Raw genomic sequence first — 23,763 nt, forward strand, 5'->3', positions numbered from 1 at the left:
CAGTGGGTCTGGGAAGGTAAGAATCCAGGTGTTGACAGCTGTAAAGAGGAGAATGGGCTAAGACTTGGGGCTGCACCAGCAAGAGTTCCCATATAGCTCCCTGACTGGCATCTATTTTAAAGAAAAAATTTTTCATCTGTTTTGCAGAAATGACCACTAAAGTATTTTACTAGAAATAGAATTTACCAGGAGAACCTGAGCTCCATAAAACAAACTTCATTGTTGTTCAAAACGGGTGTTCCTTTCTTTGTACCTAACTCACCATTAAAATTAAACACACCAAGGTCTTTCAAAAAAGCAGTGAGAAACTTTAAAGGAGTTAGGTCTAGAATGTAGCCATGATTATTAAGAAAAAGGAAGGAAGGGAGGGAGGAGGAAGGAAAGAGGAAAGGAAGAAAAGAGAAAAAGGAGAAGGGAAAGGAAGGAAGAAAGGGAGGAGGAAAGAAGGGAGGGAAAGAGGGAAGGAAGCAAGCAAAAAGAAAAAAGAAGGAAGAAAATAAAGGTTATGAGATTTAAACAAAGTAGTTTGTGAAACTGTGTGCAAATTCTGTTGGAAAATTGTCCCGGTGGCCTCAATGTGGGAAAATGAGTTGCTCAGCAGGGACTGCTAAAAATACAGCGACCAGGAAGACGAGATGACTTCACGCTGGCACATTTGCCTGGCTAGTGCTTGATCGTTGTTTGTTCTGACTTCTACTTCTGGTACAGTGTCAGTGCCTCTCCTTAAACTTTGTTCATTAGAGTAAAAGGATTAACTTGAACCTGGAGGACATAGAACAAGGCTTAATTCAGAAGCCAAAACTGGGGATCTCTAGCTCAGAGACGCTCTTCACATTTGCGCTATTATTAGCACCAGGATTAGGCTGAATTTAGACTGGCATTCTTATTGCACCTGATGGGAAAATAGGAGGTTACTGCATTTAGACTGAAGGAAATCACGAGTGTCAGCCTACTATTAACTATGTTTTAGATAAAAATCGCAAGAATCTATGTTATGATCTTAAAGTGGATTTCAGAGCAGTGTGTTGTTCATCAGGACTAGTCTCTTCCTTCCTTGGTATTGTGATTTCTATTAATGTATTTCTTTCTTACCTTCCATTTTATCCCAGATGGACATAAGGGACTGTCTTTTTCAGTGAGGCAAAGGAAATGCAATCCTATCTTTTGTCTCTCATTTCAATCAGAGAAAAGACAAAAGCCCTTCCCATGCTCTGTAAGGTACTTCATGATCTCCAGCTTCACTTCTCACCCCCTGCCTTCTCGCTCACTTCACACCAGCCAGATTGGCTTCTGCTGTTCCTTGAACATGCCAAGCCCACTCTTGTCCCAGGAACTTTGCCCTTGTTCACGCTGCCTGGGGTGCTTCCCCCAGCTCTCTTCATGGCTCACTCCAGCTCTTCCTTCAGGTCTCTGCTCAAATGTCTTGGCTGACTACCCAATCTGAAATAGCAATCCTGGCCGGACATGGTGGCTCACGCCTGTAATCCCAGCATTTTGGGAGACTGAGGTGGGCAGATCACAAGGTCAGGAGTTCAAGACCTGACCAACATGGTGAAACCCCGTCTCCACTAAAAATACAAAAATTAGCCAGGCATGGTGGCGCGCGCCTGTAGTCCCAGCTACTTGGGAGGCTGAGGCAGGAGAATTGCTTGAACCTGGAAGGAGGAGGTTGCAGTGAGCCAAGACCGCCATTGCACTCCAGCCTGGCATCAGAGCGAGACTCTATCTCTAAAAAAAAAAATAAAAAAATAAATAAATAAATAAATAAATAGCAATCCCATCAACCTGCCGTTGTTTCCCCTTACCCTTCTTACCCTACTTCATGTCTGCTTATTGTTTTGATCACCACCTAACAAATTATATTTTTGTTCATTTATTTATCGTCTTTCTTTCTCCCCTATAGTGTAAACTCCACTGAGGGCAAAACGAATTCCTCAGTGCCTAGAACGTGTTCTCAGTGCCTAGAATGTGTTCTCAGTCCCGAGAATGTTATCTGGAAAATGAAGCAGATGCTTGATGAATATTGTTGAATGAATAAAAGAATCTACTTTTGTCTGTAATCCCAGCACTTTGTGAGGCTGAGCCGGGTGGATCACTGAAGGCCAGAAGTTAAGAGACCAGTCTGGCCAACGTAGCGAAACCCTGTCTCTGCTAACAATACCAAAAAAATTAGCTGGTGTGGTGGCACGTAGCTATAATCCTAGCTACTCAGGAGGCTGAGGCAAGAGAATCACTTGAACCCGGGAGGAGGAGGTTGCAGTGAGCCAAGATTGCATCACTGCACTCCAGCCTGGGCAATGAAGCCAGGCTCTGTCTTTAAAAAAAAAAAAAAAAAGGTATCGACTTTAATCTTGGGCACTTTAATGTGCAGGTTTGCTTCTTTGGGTTTTCTGCCGCATCCATAATTCTTCTGTGGCAGTTGGGAATGTATTTCTCATTTAGCATTACAAGCCATCTATTTTTGCAAAATGTTTTATAAATATGAACTTAAAAAAAAATAAGCCCAGACACTGTGGCTGACACGTGTAATCCCAGCACTTTGGGAGGCTGAAGTGGGCGGATTGTTTGAGTGCAGGAGTTTGAGACCAGCTCGGGCAACATGGCAAAACCCCATTTTTACAAAAACTACAAAAATTAGCCTGGCTTGATGGAAAAGTCCCAGCTTTTCAGGAGGCTGAGACGGGAGGATTGCTTGAACCTGGGAGGCAGAGGTTGCAGTGAGCTATGATTGCATCACTGCACTCCAGCATAGGCAAGAGGGAGACCCTGTCTCAAAAAGAAAATACATATACCTGTGTAAAAACACATATACATATATGTAAAAATACATATACATAACATACAATACATATACATAAATTATATATAATAAAATATGTAAGGAGTTTATGTTTGAAGTTGATTAATTAAAAAGGGTCCTGGATTTTTCAGAGTGTGTACTTTTTTTTATTTCTTTTTTTTTTGAGACGGAGTCCCGCTCTGTCACCCAGGCTGGAGTGCAGTGGTGAGATCTCAGCTGACTGCAACCTCCGCCTCCTGGGTTCAAGTAATTCTCCTGCCTCAGCCTCCTGAGTAGCTGGGATTACAGGGGCCCACCCCTGTGCCAGGAAAAGTTTTGTATTTTTAGTAGAGACAGGGTTTCACCATGTTGGCCAGGCTGGTCTCGAACTCCTGACCTCAGGTGATCCCCCTGCCTTGGCCTCCCAAAGTGCTGGGATTACAGGCGTGAGCCACCGCGCCCGGCCCAGAGTATGTACTTTTAATATTGGTTTCTATTTTGTTCTACCTATCACACTCTATGTTAGGTAGACAAAGATAAAGACCCAAAGAAGATATTTATTCAATTCATCATTATCCAGGCTAATGGACGAGTTACTTGCTATACCCATTTTGCCGGTGTTTGTTTTTGTATTTTCCATGAGTTAGACAGGATCGATATTTTGGCTGAGGAAGTTTGACTATCGGCTATCTATGATGAAAAAAGTAAATAAGAAATAATGAGCATTGCAGCAGACGGTTTTGTTTTCTATTCTGCTTAATGATGCCTAAGAATTTGAAAGCAAGATTTGCTATGGATCACCCTATTTCTATTTCTCCTCCTACTGCACTCCCCTAGTTCCTTCCAACAAAAATACACTTTTAAGCATTTTTCCATACATTAACAGGCAAAAGAATGTCTATCTAGCAAATAGGCCTAATGACTAAATATACATTTTTTAGAAAAATCAGTGAAAACATATTTATTTAATCAAGTGTGAGTCTCAGGAAAATATATGTACAGATAGGATAGGTCTTCTTTTCGTCCCATTACTTGCAAAAAATCTTGATAAGTAAAGATAGGATTCTAGAAACTATTAAAAAATATATTCGGTGTAAAAAAGATAGCATGAGGAAAAAACTGGATGCAGGAGTACTACTGTCTCATAAAGGGGTTCTAGAGGTTAACCAACACATGTGGGCCCTCAAAATGCATCAAGCCATCTTTGAATGTACAATTAGCATTCATTCATTCATTCATTCATTCATTCATTCATTCATTCATTATTTATTTGCCAGACATTAGCCAAATGCCCACGAGGTGACAGATTTTTTTTTTTCCATGTAAGAATACAAAGTTGAATAACAGAGCCCCACCCTCAAGTAGTGCATAGCCTCTTTAGGAAGACACATGTACATCAATTAGTAAGTGTAATGAGTTGCTTAGAAGTCTATGCAAGGTGTAGGGGGAAGTGGTAGAGTTTGTTCTGAGAAGGGAATGATCAATTCAAGCAGGCTGGAGTTCGTCTGAGAGGAGCACAGGGCATTAGAATCTTGGAAAGGCTTAAGTAAGATATCTTGTATAGATTAAGTAAGAGTTGGAATGATTTCAAAAAAATGATTAGTGCAACAAAAGTCAAAAATAAATACATTGAATATCAAATTTTTAAGATGTTATGCTTTAATTTAGGGACACACCGAGGCCTTCTTCACTCAGCTCATACTCATTCTAGGTCCCGTAGAACCCCATCTGGGTGCTAGGAAGAGCTTGGTAGTAAAACCTTAAGGAGATATTTTTATGAAAATCTCTGGCACATTAGGAGAATACACCATTGCTGCTTTGGGATTGGTATAACAGGTTTGTTTTTTGTTTTTTGTTTTTTAGATAGAGTCTTACTCTGTTGCCCAGGCTGGAGTGCAATGGCATGACCTCAGCTCATGGCAATCTCTGCCTCCCCGGTTCAAGCGATTCTCCTGCCTCAGCCTCCCGAGTAGCTGTGATTACAGGCACGCATCACCATGCCTGGTTAATTTTTGTATTTTTAGTAGAGATGGGGTTTCACTATGTTGGTCAGACTACTTTCAAACTCCTGACCTCCAGTGATCTGCCTGCCTTGGCCTCCCAAACTGCTGGGATTACAGGCGTGAACCACTGCACCCAGCCTTGTATAACAGTTTAACATTGAAGTCATGAATAGTTATTCCCTGCTTTGGTGAAATCGTGACATGCCTCTGGGTGCTTCTCTGGCAAGGCTGTGATCATCATTACCCATGAGACACCTTCTAGGAAGGAGAGAGGGTGTTTGGGGTCTGGTAATCACCAGGCATTCCTATCGCAAGCCTATTACCTGCCCGAGGCAGGGGAAATATGGGACACATATGCAGCAGCGTGAGGGCATCAGTAGCTGTAGAAGGAACATATCGTTTTGTGTTCTGAATTTTAGACCTGCTGTTTCATTCAAAATCCTAGTCAGAATGATCTGTAAGTATCATCAAACCTTCAAGTACTATGATGATAAATTCAAATTTCACCAAAAAGAAGTGCTATGGGCCCGGTGTGGTGGCTAATGCCTATAATCCCAGCACTCTGGGAGGCTGAGGCAGGAGGATTACTTAAGCTCAGGAGTTTGAGAGCAGCCGGGGCAACATAGCAAGACCCTATCTCTCTAAAAACACAAAAAATTAGCTGAGCGTAGTGGCACGTGCCTGTAGTCCCAGCTACTTGGGAGGCTGTGGTGGGAGGATCACTTGAGCCTGGGACACCAAGGCTGCAGTGAGCGGTGGCTGTGCCACTGCATTCTAGCCCGGGTGATAGAATGAAACCCTGTCTCAAAATTAAAAAAAAAAAAAAAAAATGTAAAGAAAGTGCTATGATTTGCTCATAGAGGCCAGGTTGCCAGCAAGTCATCATATGTCACTGTCTGGAGACAGACTCCCCTGTGAGTACGGTTTAAGTGTCTGCTGAAAGCAGTAAGAAGGTGTGAAGTATAAGGACTGTTGGGGCTGTGTCTCCCACAACAAAGAAATGCTGGCAAGCAGTTCTCCTGCCTGTGTGCTGCCAGCAACACCCCTCTCTGGAGGGATTAATATGTTGATCAGCCCTCTGGAGGGTGGAGACCTCTCCAGTGGAAGAAGTCTGGCTAATCCTTTAGTTTCTCTGACAGCAGGTCTGAAAGGATCCCGTTGCCAGGAATCAAAGGCAGTTGTTACCTTGACAGCAGGAGTGCAGCATGCGAGCATCTCTCCGGGTCCCCATGTGATCTGTCACTGTGACGCTATGTGTTTGTACATGTGCGAGACTCCCGAAGGTAGACTACCCACGAGTGTCCCATATACCCTCTCCTGGAGGCAGGGCTGGGTCTACTGGGGTCAGCGTGCACTGTCTCTGCTGTTCCTCTGATGTCCACTGATGGGACCTCTTAAGCCAGAGGCAGATCTCTCAGGGAAGACAGCATGATTCCTGATATGGGCAAAGTGCTGGGTAAGTAAGAGTGCCTCCACTTTCAACAAACCAATTGGCTGAAATTCTTAACATAGGACACATATAAAAGGATGAGTGTTTTCCCTTCCAAGTGGCCGTAAATGTTGCTGGACAATTCTCAGCATCACATCAGAATGGTCTCAGGTGTTTTCTCCATCAGTGCCTTTCTCACTTTGATTATTTTTGTCTTTCTTCATATATTCAAATACTTTGTAAACTGAGGATTGCTTGTGCTAATGGGCTCGTAAGTGTTCTGGGGTGAGTTGTGAGCACTTTTAGACTTGAGGCCGACTCTGGTGACTGTGACTGCCCAGCTCCTCAAGTCACCTGGGTTTGTAAGCCTACTAGTCCCTGCTTTAGGTATGCTGTAACCTCATCCCTTATACTTTCATTCTGCAGACTAAAATTCTAGCTATTACACAGAGTTCCATTTAAAACAGGCTCAGGTATTCGTGTTCATCACTGTTGGTAAACGAAGATATTCTCATCACAAAATATTCATAAGCAGAAATATTTAATCAGTTGCAGTTTCTTCCTCCACCTATCCCTCTGCTTCCTTCCTTTCCTAAAACTCCTCTTGGATTCTGTATCTTAGAGGGAGGCAAAAACATCAGGAAGAAAAATCTAATTCAAACTTGTGTTTTATTTGATTACATATTTTTCCTCTGAAGCACAAAGTGTTTCGGAAACATGCATCTTTCACAGCAGCAAGTTACTGTGACTTGAACATCTCTGCCTTTCCCACCCTGAGAGTACAAAAGCATTCACATCTGAATGGCTCTGCATCCTAGCTACCCGTTATGATTCTTTGTGGGAGTTCCTCTCCTCTGTATATTTGTGGAAATTCCCCCACAAATTATTTTTCATTTATTCATGCAGAGCCTGGGCTAGAGCTCACCACTGAGATTCCTAAACAGGGTTGCCACAGATGCCAAAACTGGAACTGTGCTGTTGCGAATGCAGTCCAGCTGCAGATCCCAGTGAAAGCTGTGATGCTGTCACTCTGGTCTCACTGCTGCTGTGCTGGTGCTGGCACTCCACACCCCCGCCTTGGTTGCTTTGGAGTAGCTCTCACCTCAGGCACCTCAGCCAGTGATGCTTTTGCGAAGTGAGAAAAAGGATGCTTCCTTGCTCTATGTTACAGTGATGACAAAGGGTTCTAGAACAGGGTTGGTTAGCCCTAAACCGCGATGAGTTAGATCCCAGAATTGCTTTATTCTGAATTGAACTGCACTGGTCTTGCTGCAGCCAGAGCTACCACTTGGAACTAATCTAGTTGGAATTCTGATGTTGCATCTGTCTTTGAACCCAGGAATCTAGGACTTTGCTACCACCGGCACCTTGTCATTTGGGATTCCTGCCAATATCCTGGTCAATTCTGTTTCTGAAAATAAAAATAGAATGTTTCTTTCTTTGTTTTTTGGAGTGGTGGGAAGGCTTGTGCCCCAAAGTTTCTAGTTGTAAGACAGCTGTTAATACACACAGGGCCCAAACATATGGCTGGAATGCCTGGGTCCCCAGTGTCTGTGCTTTAGCTGCTAAATTCACTGCCTTTCAACCCTTAGGTTCTTTTGCTAAATGTACTATCCAAATACCTTGCCCTCTTTGGTAAATTTTCTGTTGTCTCTCTTTATATCTTACTTATTTTGCTTCCTCCAACTGTATACATGTTAAACCTAATTTGGGTCAGGATTTAATTATTTCCCCAGGAGCATCTGTAGTATCTAGCAATTCAGTTTATTCCAATAGATTCTGTACTATAGGGATGAAGGGGATGGGTTCTCTTATTCTCCTTAACTTGGATGTATCTGAGTCTCAGCTCCAACCTAACCGAAGTGCTCTGCGTTTGTAGCCAGTTATAGTTCAAGTTTCAAACACGTTATTTGCAAGTAACTCTCCCCCCACCACTATAGAACATTCTATCCTCTCACCATCTTCCTTTGTCTTCCTACTCTCAACCATTACTTTGACATCTTCCTCCTCCCTTGCCTGCCTGCTAGAACAGCCACCAAATTGCTGCATGTTCTTGGTGTTTATCAGTGGTTGGCACAGGGAACTCTTCCATCAGTGTCTTTCCTATAGTCTTCTTTTTCCTCAGGAGGAGTATCTATTTATCTACATAAAACAATCAGAGAATTATGTTGAGAGAAACTAATTCAAACATTGGGGAAACAATAGAGATTAATATAACAATACCATGTAGCCACCACTTACATTTTGTAAATGTTAACATTTTCCCATTATGCTTCAGATTTTTTGAATTCAATACCTTACAGATACAGTGACACTGTGTGTATGTGACTCCCCGAGTCATCTATTTACTTCTCCCTAGCCCATAACTCCCTAAGTCCCCCAGAAATAATCATTCATTCCTGAAATAGGTTTTTTCCTTCCCATAATTTTTTTTTTTTTTTTTTTTTGGAGACAGAGTCTAGCTCTGTTGCCCAGACTGGAGTGCAGTGGCGGAATCTTGGCTCACTGTAACCTCCGCCTCCCAGGCTTAAGCAATTCTTGTGCCTCAGCCTCCCGAGTAGCTGGGATTACAGGCACACGCCACCATGCCCAGATAATTTTTGTATTTTAGTAGAGATGGGGCTTCACCATGTTGGCCAGACTGGTCCTGAACTCCTGACCTCAGGTGATCCACCTGCCTCGGCCTCCCAAAGTGCTGGGATTATAGGCGTAAGCCACCATGCTCAGCCCCCATACATGTTTTAATACATTTTATATAAGTGCGTATGCCCAAATAATTATATAATATTATTTTATAGGTTTAAAATTTAAGTGTATGATATCATTCAGTGCATCACATTTTCCAACTTTTTTTTTCATTCAAACTTAAGTTTTTTAGATTTTTTCCTTGTTCATACATTAGATGTAATTCATTCATTTAAACTACTGTAGAGATTATATTTGACACTATACTCATTTCTCAATTGATGGGGCAAATAGCTACTTTAAATTCCCTTTTTTCCCACTCTTCCAACTCTTGCCTTATTACCTCTGAAAAATTTCATTACTCCCTCCTGATTCTGACAGAAGCTGTCTTACCTTATTTGTCTCCAATGTTGAATGAAGTAAACTGATACCTGAAGTGACAGACAGGGCAGCTAAAGGACAAGAACAGATTCCAAAGTTATGAGTCCTGAAATGATGACCTGAAGATGCTCTAAGGGTTGAAATGAGGTTGGTGGAGATGCTGTGCCTGGCACAGCGAGAGTGTGGGGATCTGGGGTAAGACAACCCACGCTTGAATTCCAGCTTCACTCCGTTCTAGTTGCTTGAATTTTCCTCTAAACCTTTTAATCCCCACCCCCCATCTCAAGGTCCTAATGGATAGTTTATGGAGTTGATTTGAGGGTTAAATGAAATAATTCCTATAGAGCTTGTAATGCATTGCCTGGCATATGGTAAGCATTCTGCTCTTCTTTGTTGTGGTTATTCGTTTAGTTGAATGCAGACACTTCTATTTTGGTAGGGGGATCTATGTAAGATCTACTTCTGCCTCTTCGCTAGAACTGTCTCTCTCTCTCTCTCTCTCTCTCTCTCTCTCTGTGTGTGTGTGTGTGTGTGTGCACTTAATGTGTGTTCAAAAAGGGATGAGGAGGGACTAGCTACAAAGCTCTTATAACCATGAGCTTATATGGAAGACCATCTCACTCCTGCTTCAAAGGCAAGATGGACTTTTTGATGTGTTGAGGATTCAATATTAATTTAAGGGAATTGTTCAATATCTTAACATCTAAGAACATTATTAATAATGGGATGTAAAGATTGCCTTGAAATATAGTCTATAAAAATAACTTGAGTTATTTCACTACATTAAACACAGTCTTAAATGGTCTTTGCATATGTATGTTTCAACTTATCTGCAACCTCCACGAACCTATTCAACCCCCTATTTAAACCCACCCCAAATGACAGTTTTTATTAAGAAATAAAAATGTATATATTCAGATAAAGGTAGTGAGAGGCTATCAGTTTGGGAAGGGGGAGACTTTGTGACCTGCAAGATTTTAGTGACTCCATCTTCATTCTTAGAAAAACTGTTTTGTATTACTGCTCTTTGTAGGCATTATGCAGCCAAAACACACAGACGCTATTGAAAGAAACAAAGGTTGTTCTTTGCTGGGAAAAATGCTAAAGGTAGAATGGGAACCTCTTCAGAGTGCCTTTTTCTTCCGAAATTATTCTGAAACAATTAGTCAGGGTTGTTCAGAGAAAGGCTGTTTCAAACAGCTCTAGTAACGCAAAACTGTGATGATTGTAGCCAGGGAGGCAGAAGGAAGTCGGGCCAAATAGGGGTACTAAGCACAAGGAGAATTCACACAGAAGGCGTTCATGTTGAGGACATTTTTGTTTGTTTTTCTTTCTTTTTTTTTTTTTTGAAATAGTCTTGCTCTGTCGCCCAGTCTGGAGTGCAGAGGTACGATCTCCATCTTGGCTCCCTGTAACCTCCGCCTCCTGGGTTCAAGCGATTCTCCTGCCTAAGCCTCCCAAGTAGCTGAGATTACAGGTGTGCCCCACCCTACTCAGCTAATTTTTGTATTTTCAGTAGGGATGGGGTTTCACCATGTTGGCCAGGCTGGTCTCAAACTCCTGGCCTCAGGTGATCCACCCACCTTGGCCTTCCAAAGCATTGGGATTACAGGTGTGAGCCACCCTGCCTGGTCAGGAAATTTTTTTTTTTTTTTTTTCCCTGAGCCGGAGTCTCGCTGTGTTGCCCAGGCTGGAGTGCAGTGGCGCAATCTGGGCTCACTGCAAGCTCCACCTCCCAGGTTACGTCATTCTCTTGCCTCAGCCTCCCAAGTAGCTGGGACTACAGGCGCCCGTCACCACGCTCTGCTAATTTTTTTGTATTTTTAGTAGATACAGGATTTCACTGTGTTAGCCAGGATGGTCTCAATCTGACCTCATGATCTGCTCGCCTCGGCCTCCCAAAGTGCTGGGATTACAGGCGTGAGCCACCGCGCCCGGCCTGGCCAGGAAATATTTTTAAACGAATCCCGTGGATGAACTGAGGAGGCGGTATTGGTTAAGACCCAAATTCTCTGGTAGCCAGCAATGGGTCATAGTCTACTCACAGTTGGCGTTTCTATGGACATTCTGAAAAATTAACGTCTTTCACCGGGACAGAAAATAAAGAGATACCATCTTTGGGAAATACTACATGTCCCTATTAGGACCTGGCTCCTAATATTAGTTTTGTACTCATTTTGCAAAACTGCATGTATTCTGCAAAGATGTCTCCTAAATATGACAGTAACTGTAATAACAACATTTTTTTTTTTTTAAAAACTGAGTTTGTTCTTTTTTACTGCATTTTTTTTCTGCATATTAAATCTTTGAGAACTGTGTTGGAACTATATTGCCTTACTGAGTAGTAACATTCTGTGTAAGCCAAGAGTGGCATGCAGTAATAAAATGTAGCGGCCATTTTCAAGGGAGTTTTATCCTTGGTGGTATCAAGTACCAGACTATGTGTTAACAGACTAGTAACACATAGAATTACTACTCATAGTTACTACTCAGTAAGTATGTAACTCAATAAGGCGATATAAAGATGACATTTATTGAGGGATGCAAGATAATGTAAACATGTAAACAGGAACTGGCAAACTGTTCAGTAAGGATCACGGGACCGCAATTTCTATTCTAAAGCTCATTTTAAGTAGCTTTTCTTAACTTAGAGCATTAAAATTCTTATGGTTGATGGATTTCAATAGATTTCTCTTTCTATACTTCACTGGGATTCTATTTTTCCTACATTTTCTTATAGAAACTTTTTCATGTTGACAGATATTTTAAAAATGAATATTGATATTTACATATTTCAAACCCTAGTAAGAATTAGTAGATCAATTTATAGAAGTTCATAAGGAGATATTTGTTGAGACAGTTTCCTACACATTTTCTAGGAAGAAATATTTGATTTTAAGTATTTTGGAGGTTACTGGGAATTTACACATCATGTTACATCAGAAATAACAGTGCAAAAATAGAATGCTGAGAATAGAACCTGAAAGGAGGGCAAGAAGAAGAGATTCTTACATGGGTTTAGGTAATTTGAGGTATCATACCCTCACTAAGAGTTTTTATATTACTTGAGATACATCAAATAATTGTTATTTTTCTTTTTACAGATACCCACAATTGTGTTATAATTTCCTCTGGCGATAAACCTGAGCACCGATGCTTGACCTATTGTAAGTAAGAAAGTCATATATGGGCCGGATGCAGTGCCTCATGCCTGTAATTCCAGCACTTTGGGAGGCCGAGGCTGGCAGATCATGATGTCAAGAGATCGCGACCATCCTGGCCAACATGGCGAAATGTCATCTCTATTAAAAATACAAAAATTAGCCAGGCGTGGTGGCGTGCGCCTGTAGTCCCAGCTACACGGGAGGTTGAGGCAGGAGAATTGCTTGAACCCAGGAGGCAGAGGTTACAGTGAACCTAGATGGCGCCACTGCACTCCAGCCTGAGTGACAGAGCAAGACTCTGTCTCAAAAATAAAAATAAAATAAAATAAAATAAAGTCATATATGGCAAAATGCAGTCTTGTATTTTGACCTCTTTTGTTTTTTCTTTTCTTTTTTTCTTCTTTTTTGAGACAGAGTCTTGCTCTGTTGCCCAGGTTGGACTGCAGTGGTGTCATCTTGGCTCACTGCAACCTCCGCCTCCCGGGTTCAAGTGATTCTCTTGCCTCAGCTTCCTGAGTAGCTGGGACTACAGGTGCGCACCACCAAGCCCAGCTAATTTTTGTATTTTTGGTAGAGACAGGGTTTCATCATGTTGGCCAGGCTGGTCTCGAACTCCTGAGCCACCTGTCTCGGCTTCTCAAAGTGCTGGGATTACAGATGTAAGCCACTGCACTGGCCTATTTTGACCTCCTTTCTGTCTTTACTTAAAATAAAAAATAAAAATAAAAAAAAGATTTAAATCATAAATGGTTAGGGATAGTAAAACCTCTTTGTTCTGTAAGTGAATATCCTCACCTTGTTCTGCCTAAGTTTAGCTTTAGCAGTTTAAACTCCTAGAGTTCTTCTTGTGATATTGTTGCGTACTCAATAAATCATTGCTATTGTTGTTGTTGGTAAAATAGGTGAAAAATGAATGTGGAGATGCGTTTTCCCCCTTTGTGACTTGATATTAAAATTTTTCTTCACAAACCATTATAGGGACCTACCTATTTGTTGGTCTTACAATGGTGGGTCATTTTGCAACCTATTATAATTTGCTCCAAATAAAATAGTTTTTATCTTCAAATAGAAACACATTGGAGAGAAGTAATGAGACACCATTTGGGATTGATGGCAATTTTAAATGTTCAAAAAATGAAGTCACAAAAGCAGTAGAACAAAAAGCCTCACCCTGGCTCATTAGATTATTTAATCAGCAGTTGGCGTTGGCACCAGATCATTAGCCAGACTGTTAAAAAAAAGTGCTAGGGGCTGGTAACCCTGTCCTCTGTGGGGAAAAAAAATCTAAAATGTGTCCCTTATTATACCTTTTGGTACACAGATTTCCCTTATGAATTTCTGATTAGAAGAAAATATGAGGATATGGCATTGTAAGCCATGAGTGGCATACAGCCATAAAATGTAGTGGCCATCTTCAGGGGAGTTTTATCCTTTGACTATCAAGTTTTGTATTGTCAGGGTGTCTTGTCCTGCCTGGTTCAAAGCACCCATGGCTCACATATTGATGATCAGAGAGAGAGAGATTCCAGGGAAAATGCATTGGAAAAGTACTTGTAAGAGCTTCTGCAGAGTGGCATGTACAGATCCTTCTCCAAATATTAAGCAGTGTGTGTCTATTTTTGGCGTCACATTATAAATAGGCCTTCTGCTTATTGCGATACAGGAAAAATACTTTCAAGGTGATTTACATTTCAGCTCTACCATGTTGTAATATTTAAGGCTGCAGTACTTTTATAGATAATGCTAATTTGCTGGTGAGGTTTATTAGCTTTGTGAGTCTCAGCTGGTAGATGCAAGGATCTGTAGTTAGGCGAAGCTCTAGGATTTTCTCTGACAAATCCCAATACGTTAACAGGAAATATTAGCCACACACAGTATGATTGATAAAGGTCTCTACTCCTTGTTTTTTAAAAAATATACCATCTCACAGTTTTGGGGGATTACCAGAAGCTGGACGTTTTGTGTGTGTGGTTCATGAGTCCTCATTTTTCCAGGACAAGAAAGGTCTCTCTCTTCTCCTGCAGTCTTCAATGAAGCTTCAGAGCCAAGCTCTACATTTTCCAAGGGGCGTCTGTTGATTTTTGTTAAATATATACCCATCAGTTTCAATGGACAGGCTAAAAGTTAGGCATTCATTAATTAGGTGTATTTTTTTAACTTATGGAATTAGACTTCTTTCAAATTGTTGATCAGTAAAACTGATGATAAGTAAAACCATATGTGTTAGTTTTAAACACTATACAACAGGAGCATCCTGTTTAATCAGCATAATCTTTTCAGAGAACACTATGTTGAAAAAGGGTTCTTAACTTCTCATGGTAAGCATTTGGGATTTGGAAAACTTGGATCTCTTTCCCTACTTCTGTGTGAAGCCATTCTCTACCACTCTTTGGTAAAATGCAGTAGCCAGAAAACTGTAAGTAAAACTCTATATCCTGGAAAAGATCAATGGGGAGAACATTTGGTCACGTAAGAGCAGAGATGAGTTTCAGGAGGGATGAAAGGACAGATGGCCCTGCAGGGTCTGCCAAGATGTTCAGAGGCCCCAGGACAGCCAAGACAACAAATGGACTGTGCTCTCCCTGTTACGTGGACAGCACCAGGGTGGGGAGTTCTGGTTATTTAGCAAAAGACTTTGCTCCAGGATTAAGAAAATGTAGGACTTTCTAATTAGCTGCTTCCTGACAATAGCTGGGTTTTGTGATCTTTGCATCTGCTGCGTTTTGCTCATTTGCTCATCTGCTCATTGACTGCATAAGTTCTGTTTAGATGGTATTTGATTTTTGCTGACTTCCCTCATATAATTATTAATACTTCTTCAGTGACTGATAAGGTCTAGGTACTATGTTAGGGCTAGATATATAATAGTGAACAAGAAGGGCATGGCTCCTACTGTTATAGAGCTTATGGTCTAGTATGGAAAATGAAAATGAAACTAGTTGTAATAATGCATAATGAGGGCTATAAAAGAGAAATTGAAGAGTTCTGTAGGTGTACATAGGAGGGAAACCTAAGATAATCTGCAGGTCAGAGAAAATCTCTCGGGAAGGGATATGTAGTCTGAGACCTGAAGGATGAGTAGAAGTTTGCTTATAAAGATTCCAGATAGAGAAGATGGCATGTATGAAGTTGTTAAAGTAAGAGAGATTTTTATATATTTGAGCAATTGGAGGGTAAAGTGGAGAGAAGGATAAAATGGAGGGCCTGGAGGATTTTTGTCTCCTTTTCTCCCTTCCTACACTCTAGGATATAGGCAGGCATAAGGAAGGCCAGGAGAGGGTTTTGGTGGGACAGAGTTTAAATTTTGGCAGGAGGAAGTACTTCGCTGGGAAGTGGGAAGTATGTCTTTGGAAATGCATCATAGGGACAAGGATTGACTGACTCACAAAGGTAGAAAATAAGGTTAGATTAGGGTTGAATTCTCTGCATGGTGCGGCTGGAGGGTAAAGTGAGGAGGAAGCAATTTGGGAATCAATAGAATACAGTAGTAGCTAGGATAACCCAGATGGTACCTATAGAGAAAGCAGAGAAGACCCAAAACAGAACTTTGGAAAACACTGACGTTTAGTTGACAGGCAGAGAAGCACTGCAAAGAAGTTGAGAAGGACAGTTCGGAAAGAGACAGGGAGAGCTGGGAAACTGGGGAATCACAGAAGTGAAAGGAGAGAGTTTTTCAGGACTGGGGCTTGCCTCGGGCACAAAATTTAAAAAGGTGACAAAAAACTCAGGAATTGAGATAAATAATATTTTAATGCAATATTTTAAAAAAGTCAAGGTTAATGCAAAGATGAACAAAACATCACATTTTAAAATAAAAATGGGATCCAAATTACTGAATTTTATTTTTGCTGCAAGTTCCAATATGGTTGACAGGACACTGTGGAATTTATATTTAGAAGTCTTATTTTTCTAAGTTTGATATTTTGTTCATCTGGAAAGAAGAAATAATGAATAATGTTAAATGTGGCTGAGAAGTCAGTCAAGATAAGGACTGAAATGAGTCCATTGGATTTAGGGACAAGGCATTGTCATTGGATCTTTTGTCTACCTTGTCTTAATAAATTGCAATGGAAATTATCTTCCTGTCTCTGTGAACATAATCATCACCTCCAAAAAAGCTGAGTTCTTTTATGAATGAGTGGATTGTATAACTATAAACTTATATTTTTGTTCAAATTTTTATTGTGACAAAATACATATAACATAAAATTTGCCATCTTAACCTTTTTGCTTGTTTGTTTTAGGTTCAGGGGTACATTTACAAGTTTGTTACATAGGCCAACTCAGGTCACGAGGATTTATTGTACAGATTATTTCATCACCCATGTACGACGCCTAGTACCCAATAGTTATTTTTTGTGTTCCTCTTCCTCCTCCCATCATCCACCCTTAAGTAGGCCCCAGTGTCTATTGTTTCCCTCTTTGTGTTGGTGAGTGCTCCTCATTTAGCTCCCACTTATAAGTGAGGACATATGGTATTTGGTTTTTTGTTCCCCTGTTAGTTTGCCAACGATAATGGCCTCCAGATCCATCCATGTTCCCGTAAAAGACATGATCTCATTCTTTTCTGTTGCTGCATAGTATTCCATGGTGTGTATATACCACATTTTCTTTATCCATCTGTCACTGATATGCATTTAGGTTGATTCTATGTCTTTGCTATTGTCAATAGTGCTGCAATAAACATTTGCGTGTGTGTGTCTTTATGGTAGAATAATTTATATTCCTCTGGGTATAAACCCAGTGATGAGATTGCTGGGTTGAATGGTAGTTCTGTTTTTGTCTTTTTAAGGAATCACCACACTGCTTTCCACAATGGCTGAACTAATTTACACTCCCACTAACTGTGTATAAAGTGTTCCCTTTTCTCCACAATCTCGTCAGCATCTGTTATTTTTTTGACATTTAATAATAGTCATTCTGACTGGTGTAAGGTGGTATCTCATTGTGGTTTTGGTTTGCATTTCTCTAACAATCAGTGACATAGAGCTTTTTCTCATAGGATTGTTGGTGACATGTATGTCTTCTTTTGAGTTATCTGTTCATGTCCTTTGCCCACTTTTTAATGGGATTGAATTTTTTCTTGTAAATTTGTTTGTTTCTTGTAGATGCTGGATATTAGACCTTTGTCAGATGCATAGTTTGCAAATATTTTCTCCCACTCTGTAGGTTGTCTGTTTACTCTGTTGATAGTTTATAGTTTCTTTTGCTGTGCAGAATCTCATAAGTTTAAAGATCCCATTTGTCAATTTCTGCTTTTGTTGTAATGGCTTTTGGTATCTTTGTCATGAAATCTTTGCCTGTTCCTATGTCCAGAATGGTATTATCTAGGTTGTCTTCCGACGTTTTTATAGTTTTGTGTTTTACATTTAAATTTTTAATTCATCCTGAGTTGATTTTTGTATATGGTATAAGGAAAGGCTCCAGTTTCAATCTTCTGCATATGGCTAGCCAGTTATCCCAACACCATTTATTAAATAGGTAGTCTTTTCCCCATTGCTTGCTTTTGTTGGATTTGTTGAAGATCAAATTATCATAGGTGTGTGGTCTTATTCCTAGGCTGTGTATTCTGTTCCATCAGTCTACGTGTCTGTTTTTGTGTCAGTTTTGGTTACATGCTGTTTTGGTTACTTAGACTTGTAGTATAGTTTGAAATCAGGTAGCATGATGCCTCCAGGTTTGTTCTTTTTGCTTAGGATTTCCTTGGCTATTCAGACTCATTTTTGGTTTCATGCAAATTTTAAAATAGTTTTTTTCCACACAAAGAAATGGACATAATAACCAGCTAACAATACAATGATGGAATCAAATCACACATACCAATACTAATGTTGAATGTAAATGCATTAAATGTCCCACTTAAAATGTGCATAGTGACAAGCTAGATAAAAAGCAAGACCCAATGGTGGGTTGTCTTCAAGAGACCCATTCCACATGTAATGACACGCATAGGTTCAAAATAAAGGGATGGAGAAAAATCTACCAAGCAAATCGAAATCAGAAAAAAGCAGGGCTTGCAATCCTAATTTCAGACAAAACAGACTTTAAACAAAGATCAAAAAAGACAAACAAGGGCATTACATAATGGTAAAGGGTTCAATTCAACAAGAAAACCTTACTATCCTAAACACATATGCACCTAACACATGAGTGCTCAGATTTATAAAGCAAGTTCTTAGAGACCGACAAAGAGACTTAGACTCCCACACAATAATAGTGGGAGACTTCAACACTCTACTGACAATATTAGATAGATCATTGAGGCAGAACGTTAACAAAAATATTCAGGATCTGAACTCAACATTGGACCAAATGGATCTGCTAGATCTCTACAGAACTCTCCATCCCTAAACAACAGAATATACATTCTTCTCATTGCCACATACTCTAAAATCAAACACATAATTGGACATAAAACAGTCTTCAGCAAATGCAAAAGAACTGAAATCACTCCAAACACACTTTTGTGATAAAAATAGAAGTCAAGACTAAAAACATGCTCAAAACCATGCAATTTCATGGAAATTAAACAACATGCTCCTGAATGGCTTTTGGGTAAATAACAAAATTGAGGCAGAAATAAAGAAGTTCTTTGAAACTAATGAGAACAAAGATACCAGAATCTTGGGGACACAGCTAAGGTAGTGTTAAGCGGGAAATTCATAGCACTAAATGTCCATATCTCAAAGTTACAAACATGTTGAAATTAACAACCTAACATCACAACTGAAAGAATTAGAGAAGTAAGAGTAAACCAACCCTAATGCTAGCAGAAGATAAGAAATAACCCAAATCAGAGCTGAACTGAAGGAAATTGAGACACAAAAAACCATTCAAAAGATCAATGAATCCAGGAATTGGTTTTGTGGTCCGAGTGCAGTGGTGTTTACAACTAATTGATCACAACCAGTTACAGATTTCTGGCCGGGCGCGGTGGCTCAAGCCTGTAATCCCAGCACTTTGGGAGGCCGAGACGGGCGGATCACTAGGTCAGGAGATCGAGACCATCCTGGCGAACACGGTGAAACCCCGTCTCTACTAAAAAATACAAAAAACTAGCCGGGCGAGGCGGCAGGCGCCTGTAGTCCCAGCTACTCGGGAGGCTGAGGCAGGAGAATGGCGTAAACCCGGGGGGCGGAGCTTGCAGTGAGCTGAGATCCGGCCACTGCACTCCAGCCCGGGCGACAGAGCCAGACTCCGTCTCAAAAAAAAAAAAAAAAAAAAAAAAAGAAAATTAATAAGATTGATAGGCTGCTAGCTAGACAAATAAAGAAGAAAAGAGAGACAATCCAAAAAACACAATTAGAAATGACAAAGGGCACGATAAAGGGCATGTTACCACCGACCCACAAAAATAAAAGTAACCATCAGAAACTACTATAAACACCTCTATGCACACAAACTAGAAAACCTAGAAGAAATGGATAAATTCCTGGCTACATATATCCTCCCAAGACTGAACCAGGAAGAAATTGATTCCCTGAAGAGACCAATAATGAGCTCCAAAATTGAATCAGTAATAAGTAGGCTACCAACCAAAAATAGCCCAGGACCAGATAGATTCACAGCTGAATTCTACTGCGTATACAAGGAAGGACTGGTATCATTCCTACTGAAACTATTCTAAAAAATTGAGGAGGATGGACTCCTCCCCAGCTCATTCTATGAGGCCAGCATTATCCTGATACCAAAATCTGTCATAGATGCACGAAAAAAGAAAATTTCAGACCAATATCCTTGAGGAACATAGATGCAAAATCTTCAATGAAATACTGGCAAATCGAATCCAGCAGCACGTCAAAAAGCGAATCCATCACAATCAAGTAGACTTCATAGCTAGGATGCAAGTTTGGGTCAACATACACAAATAAATAAATGTGATTCATCACATAAACAGAATTAAAGACAAAAAAACCACATGATTATCTCAATAGATGCAGAAAAGGCTTTCAATAAAATTCAACATTCCTTCATTCTCAACAAACTAGGTATTAAAGGAACCTACCTAAAAATAATAAGAACCATCTATGACAAACCACAGTCAACATCGTACTGGATGGGCAAAAGCTGGAAACATCCCCCTCGAAAACTGGCACAATACAAGGATGCCCTTTCCCACCACTTCTCTTCAACATAGTAAGTTCTGTCCAGAGCAGTCAGACGAGAAAGAAAGAAAAGATATCCAAATAGAAAGAGAGGAAGTCAAACTGTCCCTGTTTGCAGATGGCATAATACTATATCTAGAAAACGCCACAGTCTCACCCCAAAAGCTCCTTCTGCTGATAAACAACTTCAGCAAAGTTTTAGGGTACAAAATCAATGTACAAAAATCACCAGCATTCCTATACTCCAGCAGCTAAGCTGAGAGCCAAATGAGGAAGACAGTCCCATTCACAATTGCCACAAAAAGAATAAAATACCTAGGAATGTAACTAACCAGGGAGGTGAAAGATTTCTACAAAGAGAATTATAAAACACTGCTCAAAGAAGTCAGAAAAGACACAATCAAATGGAAAAACATTCCATGCTCATTAATAAGAAGAATCTTAAAATCATAAAAATGATCATACTACCCAAAGCTATTTACAGATGCAATGCTATACCTATCAAACTACATTGACATTCAAACAAATGACATTCATCACATCTTAATCGTTTTTAGGAGTTTAATTATATTAATTATATTCTTACTGTTGTGTAATAATTACCACCATTCACCTCCAGAACTCTTTTCATCTTACAAAACTGAAACTCTACACTCATGAAACCCTTTGATTTAAAGTCTATTTTTCTGTATTATTATTGCCACCATGCTCTATTGGTTATTGCTTGCATGGAATATTTTTTTCATCCTCTAACTTTCAATCGGTTAATGTCCTTGGGTCTAAAGTGAGATATCTATCTATCTTGCAGATAGCATATAGTTAGATCATATGTTTTTATTCATTCTGCCAATCCCTGTCTTTGGAGAATTTAATCCATTTATATTTTAAGGAATTATTAATAGGAAGGGACTTATGCCATTTTGCTGCTTGTTTTCTATATGTCTTACAACTTTTTTGTTTTTCATTTACGGTATTACTACTTTCTTTTGTGTTTAGTTGATTTTTTTTTTTTTTTTGAGATGGAGTCTTGCTCTGTCACCCAGGCTGGAGTGCAGTGGTGCCATCTCAGCTCATTGCAACCTCTGCCTCCCAGGTTCAAGCGATTATTCTGCCTCAGCCTCCCAAATAGTTGGGACTAGAGGTGCATGCCACCACACCCGGCTAATTTTTTGCATTTTTTAGTAGAGACGGGATTTCACCACGTTGGCCAGGCTGGTCTCAAACTCCTGACCTCAAATGATCTGCCTGCCTCGGCCTCTCAAAGTGCTGGGATTACAGGCATGAGACACTGCACCTGGCTGTTTAGTTGATTTTTGTAGTTAACATTTTAATTCTCTTCTCATTTCTTTCATTTCTTTCTTTTTTTAATTTCTTTTTTTTAATTTTTATAAACAGGGTCTCACCTTAATGCTGAGGCTGGAGTACAGTGGTGTGATCATAGCTCATTGCAGCCTCAATCCTCCTGCCTCAGCCTCCTGAGTAGCTGGGATTATAGGCAAACACCACCATGCCTAATTTTTAACTTTTGTGCAGACAGGGTCTCACTCTGTTGTCTAAGCTCCTTCTCATTTCCTTTTGCATATACTATATAGCTATTTTCTTTGTGGTTACCATGGGTGTTACATTTACCATCTTGAAGTTATAACACTCTAATTTAAATTTATACCATATTAACTTCAATAACACTAAAAATTCCTCCTTTGTAGCTCACTCTCCACTCTTTTTAGTTGATGTCACAAAATTACAACTGTATAGAGTGTGTGTCCAAAAACACAAACTAATAATTTCTTTTAAAAATGAATTAATCTCCTAAATTATGTAGAAAACAAAATGTATTATAACCAAAATTATTGTAGTGTTAGCTTTTATAATTTCCCATGTGTTTATTTTTATTGCAATCTTTATTTGTGCATGTGGCTTCCAACTACTGTCTAATGTTCTTTCATTTCAACCTAGAGGACTCCCTTGACCATTCTTGCAGGACAATTCTAGTACCTCAATTTTTGTTTATCTGAGAATGCCTTAGTTTCTCCCTCACTTTTGAAAGATAGTTTTGCTGCATGTAGGATTCTTGTTGACCATTTGTTTCTTTAAGCACTTTAAATAAATATATTAGCCCACTGATTCTGGCCTCCAAAGTTTCTTTCTTCTTTTTTGAACTCATAAGCTTTTATTATATATTCTTTTTTTTAAAAAAATTATACCTTAAGTTCTAGGGTACATGTGCACAACATACAAGTTTGTTATGTATGTATACATGTGCTATGTTGGTGTGCTACACCCATTAACTCGTCATGTACATTAGGTATAACTCCTAATGCTCTCTCTCCCCCATCCCCCCACCCCATGACAGGCCCTGGTGTGTTCTCATTGTTCTCATTGTTCAATTCCCACCTATGAGTGAGAACATGCGGTGTTTGGTTTTCTGTCCTCACGATAGTTTGCTCAGAATGATGGTTTCCAGCTTCATCCATGTCCCTACAAAGGACATGAACTCATCCTTTTTTATGGCTGCATAGTATTTATTCCATGGTGTATATGTGCCACATTTTCTTAATCCAGTCTATCATTGATGGGCATTTGGGTTGGTTCCAAGTCTTTGCTATTGTGAATAGTGCTGCAATAAACTACGTGTGCTTGCGTCTTTACAGCAGCATGATTTACAATCCTTTGGGTATATACCCAGTAATGGGATGACTGGGTCAAATGGTATTTCTAGTTCTAGATCCTTGAGGAATCGCCACACGTGTTCCACAACGGTTGAACTAGTTTACAGTCCCACCAGCAGTATAAAAGTGTTCCTATTTCTCCACATCTCCAGCACCTGTTGTTTCCTGACCTTTTAATGATTGCCATTCTAACTGGTGTGAGATGGTATCTCATTGTGGTTTTGATTTGCATTTCTCTGATGACCAGTGGTGATGATAATTTTTCATGTGTCTGTTGGCTGCATAAATGTCTTCTTTTGAGCAGTGTCTGTTCATATCCTTTGCCCACTTTTTGATGGCATTGTTTGATTTTTTCCTGTAAATTTGTTTAAGTTCTTTGTAGATTTTGGATATTAGCCCTTTGTCAGGTAGATAGATTGCAAATATTTTCTCCCATTCTGTAGGTTGCCTGTTCACTCTGATGGTAGTTTCTTTTGCTGTGCAGAAGCTCTTTAGTTTAATTAGATCCCATTTGTCAATTTTGGGTTTGTTGCTGTTGCTTTTGGTGT

The 23,763-nt window shown here is 39.9% G+C and overlaps 1 protein-coding gene across 1 annotated transcript in view; it reads left to right on the top strand.

Annotated features, from left to right (window-relative positions):
• The window catches only part of SLC4A4 (solute carrier family 4 member 4), a 493,231-nt gene that overhangs the window by 12,794 nt on the left and 456,674 nt on the right, over positions 1-23,763 (top strand). Inside the window, exon 2 of the mRNA XM_050791358.1 lies at positions 12,382-12,444. Within this exon, the coding sequence (XP_050647315.1) occupies positions 12,431-12,444 (14 nt within the window). The 5' untranslated portion in view covers positions 12,382-12,430. The remainder of the gene's footprint in view (positions 1-12,381; positions 12,445-23,763) is intronic.

The sequence above is a fragment of the Macaca thibetana genome, chromosome 5, assembly GCF_024542745.1.
Source record: "Macaca thibetana thibetana isolate TM-01 chromosome 5, ASM2454274v1, whole genome shotgun sequence".
Lineage (NCBI taxonomy): Eukaryota > Metazoa > Chordata > Mammalia > Primates > Cercopithecidae > Macaca > Macaca thibetana.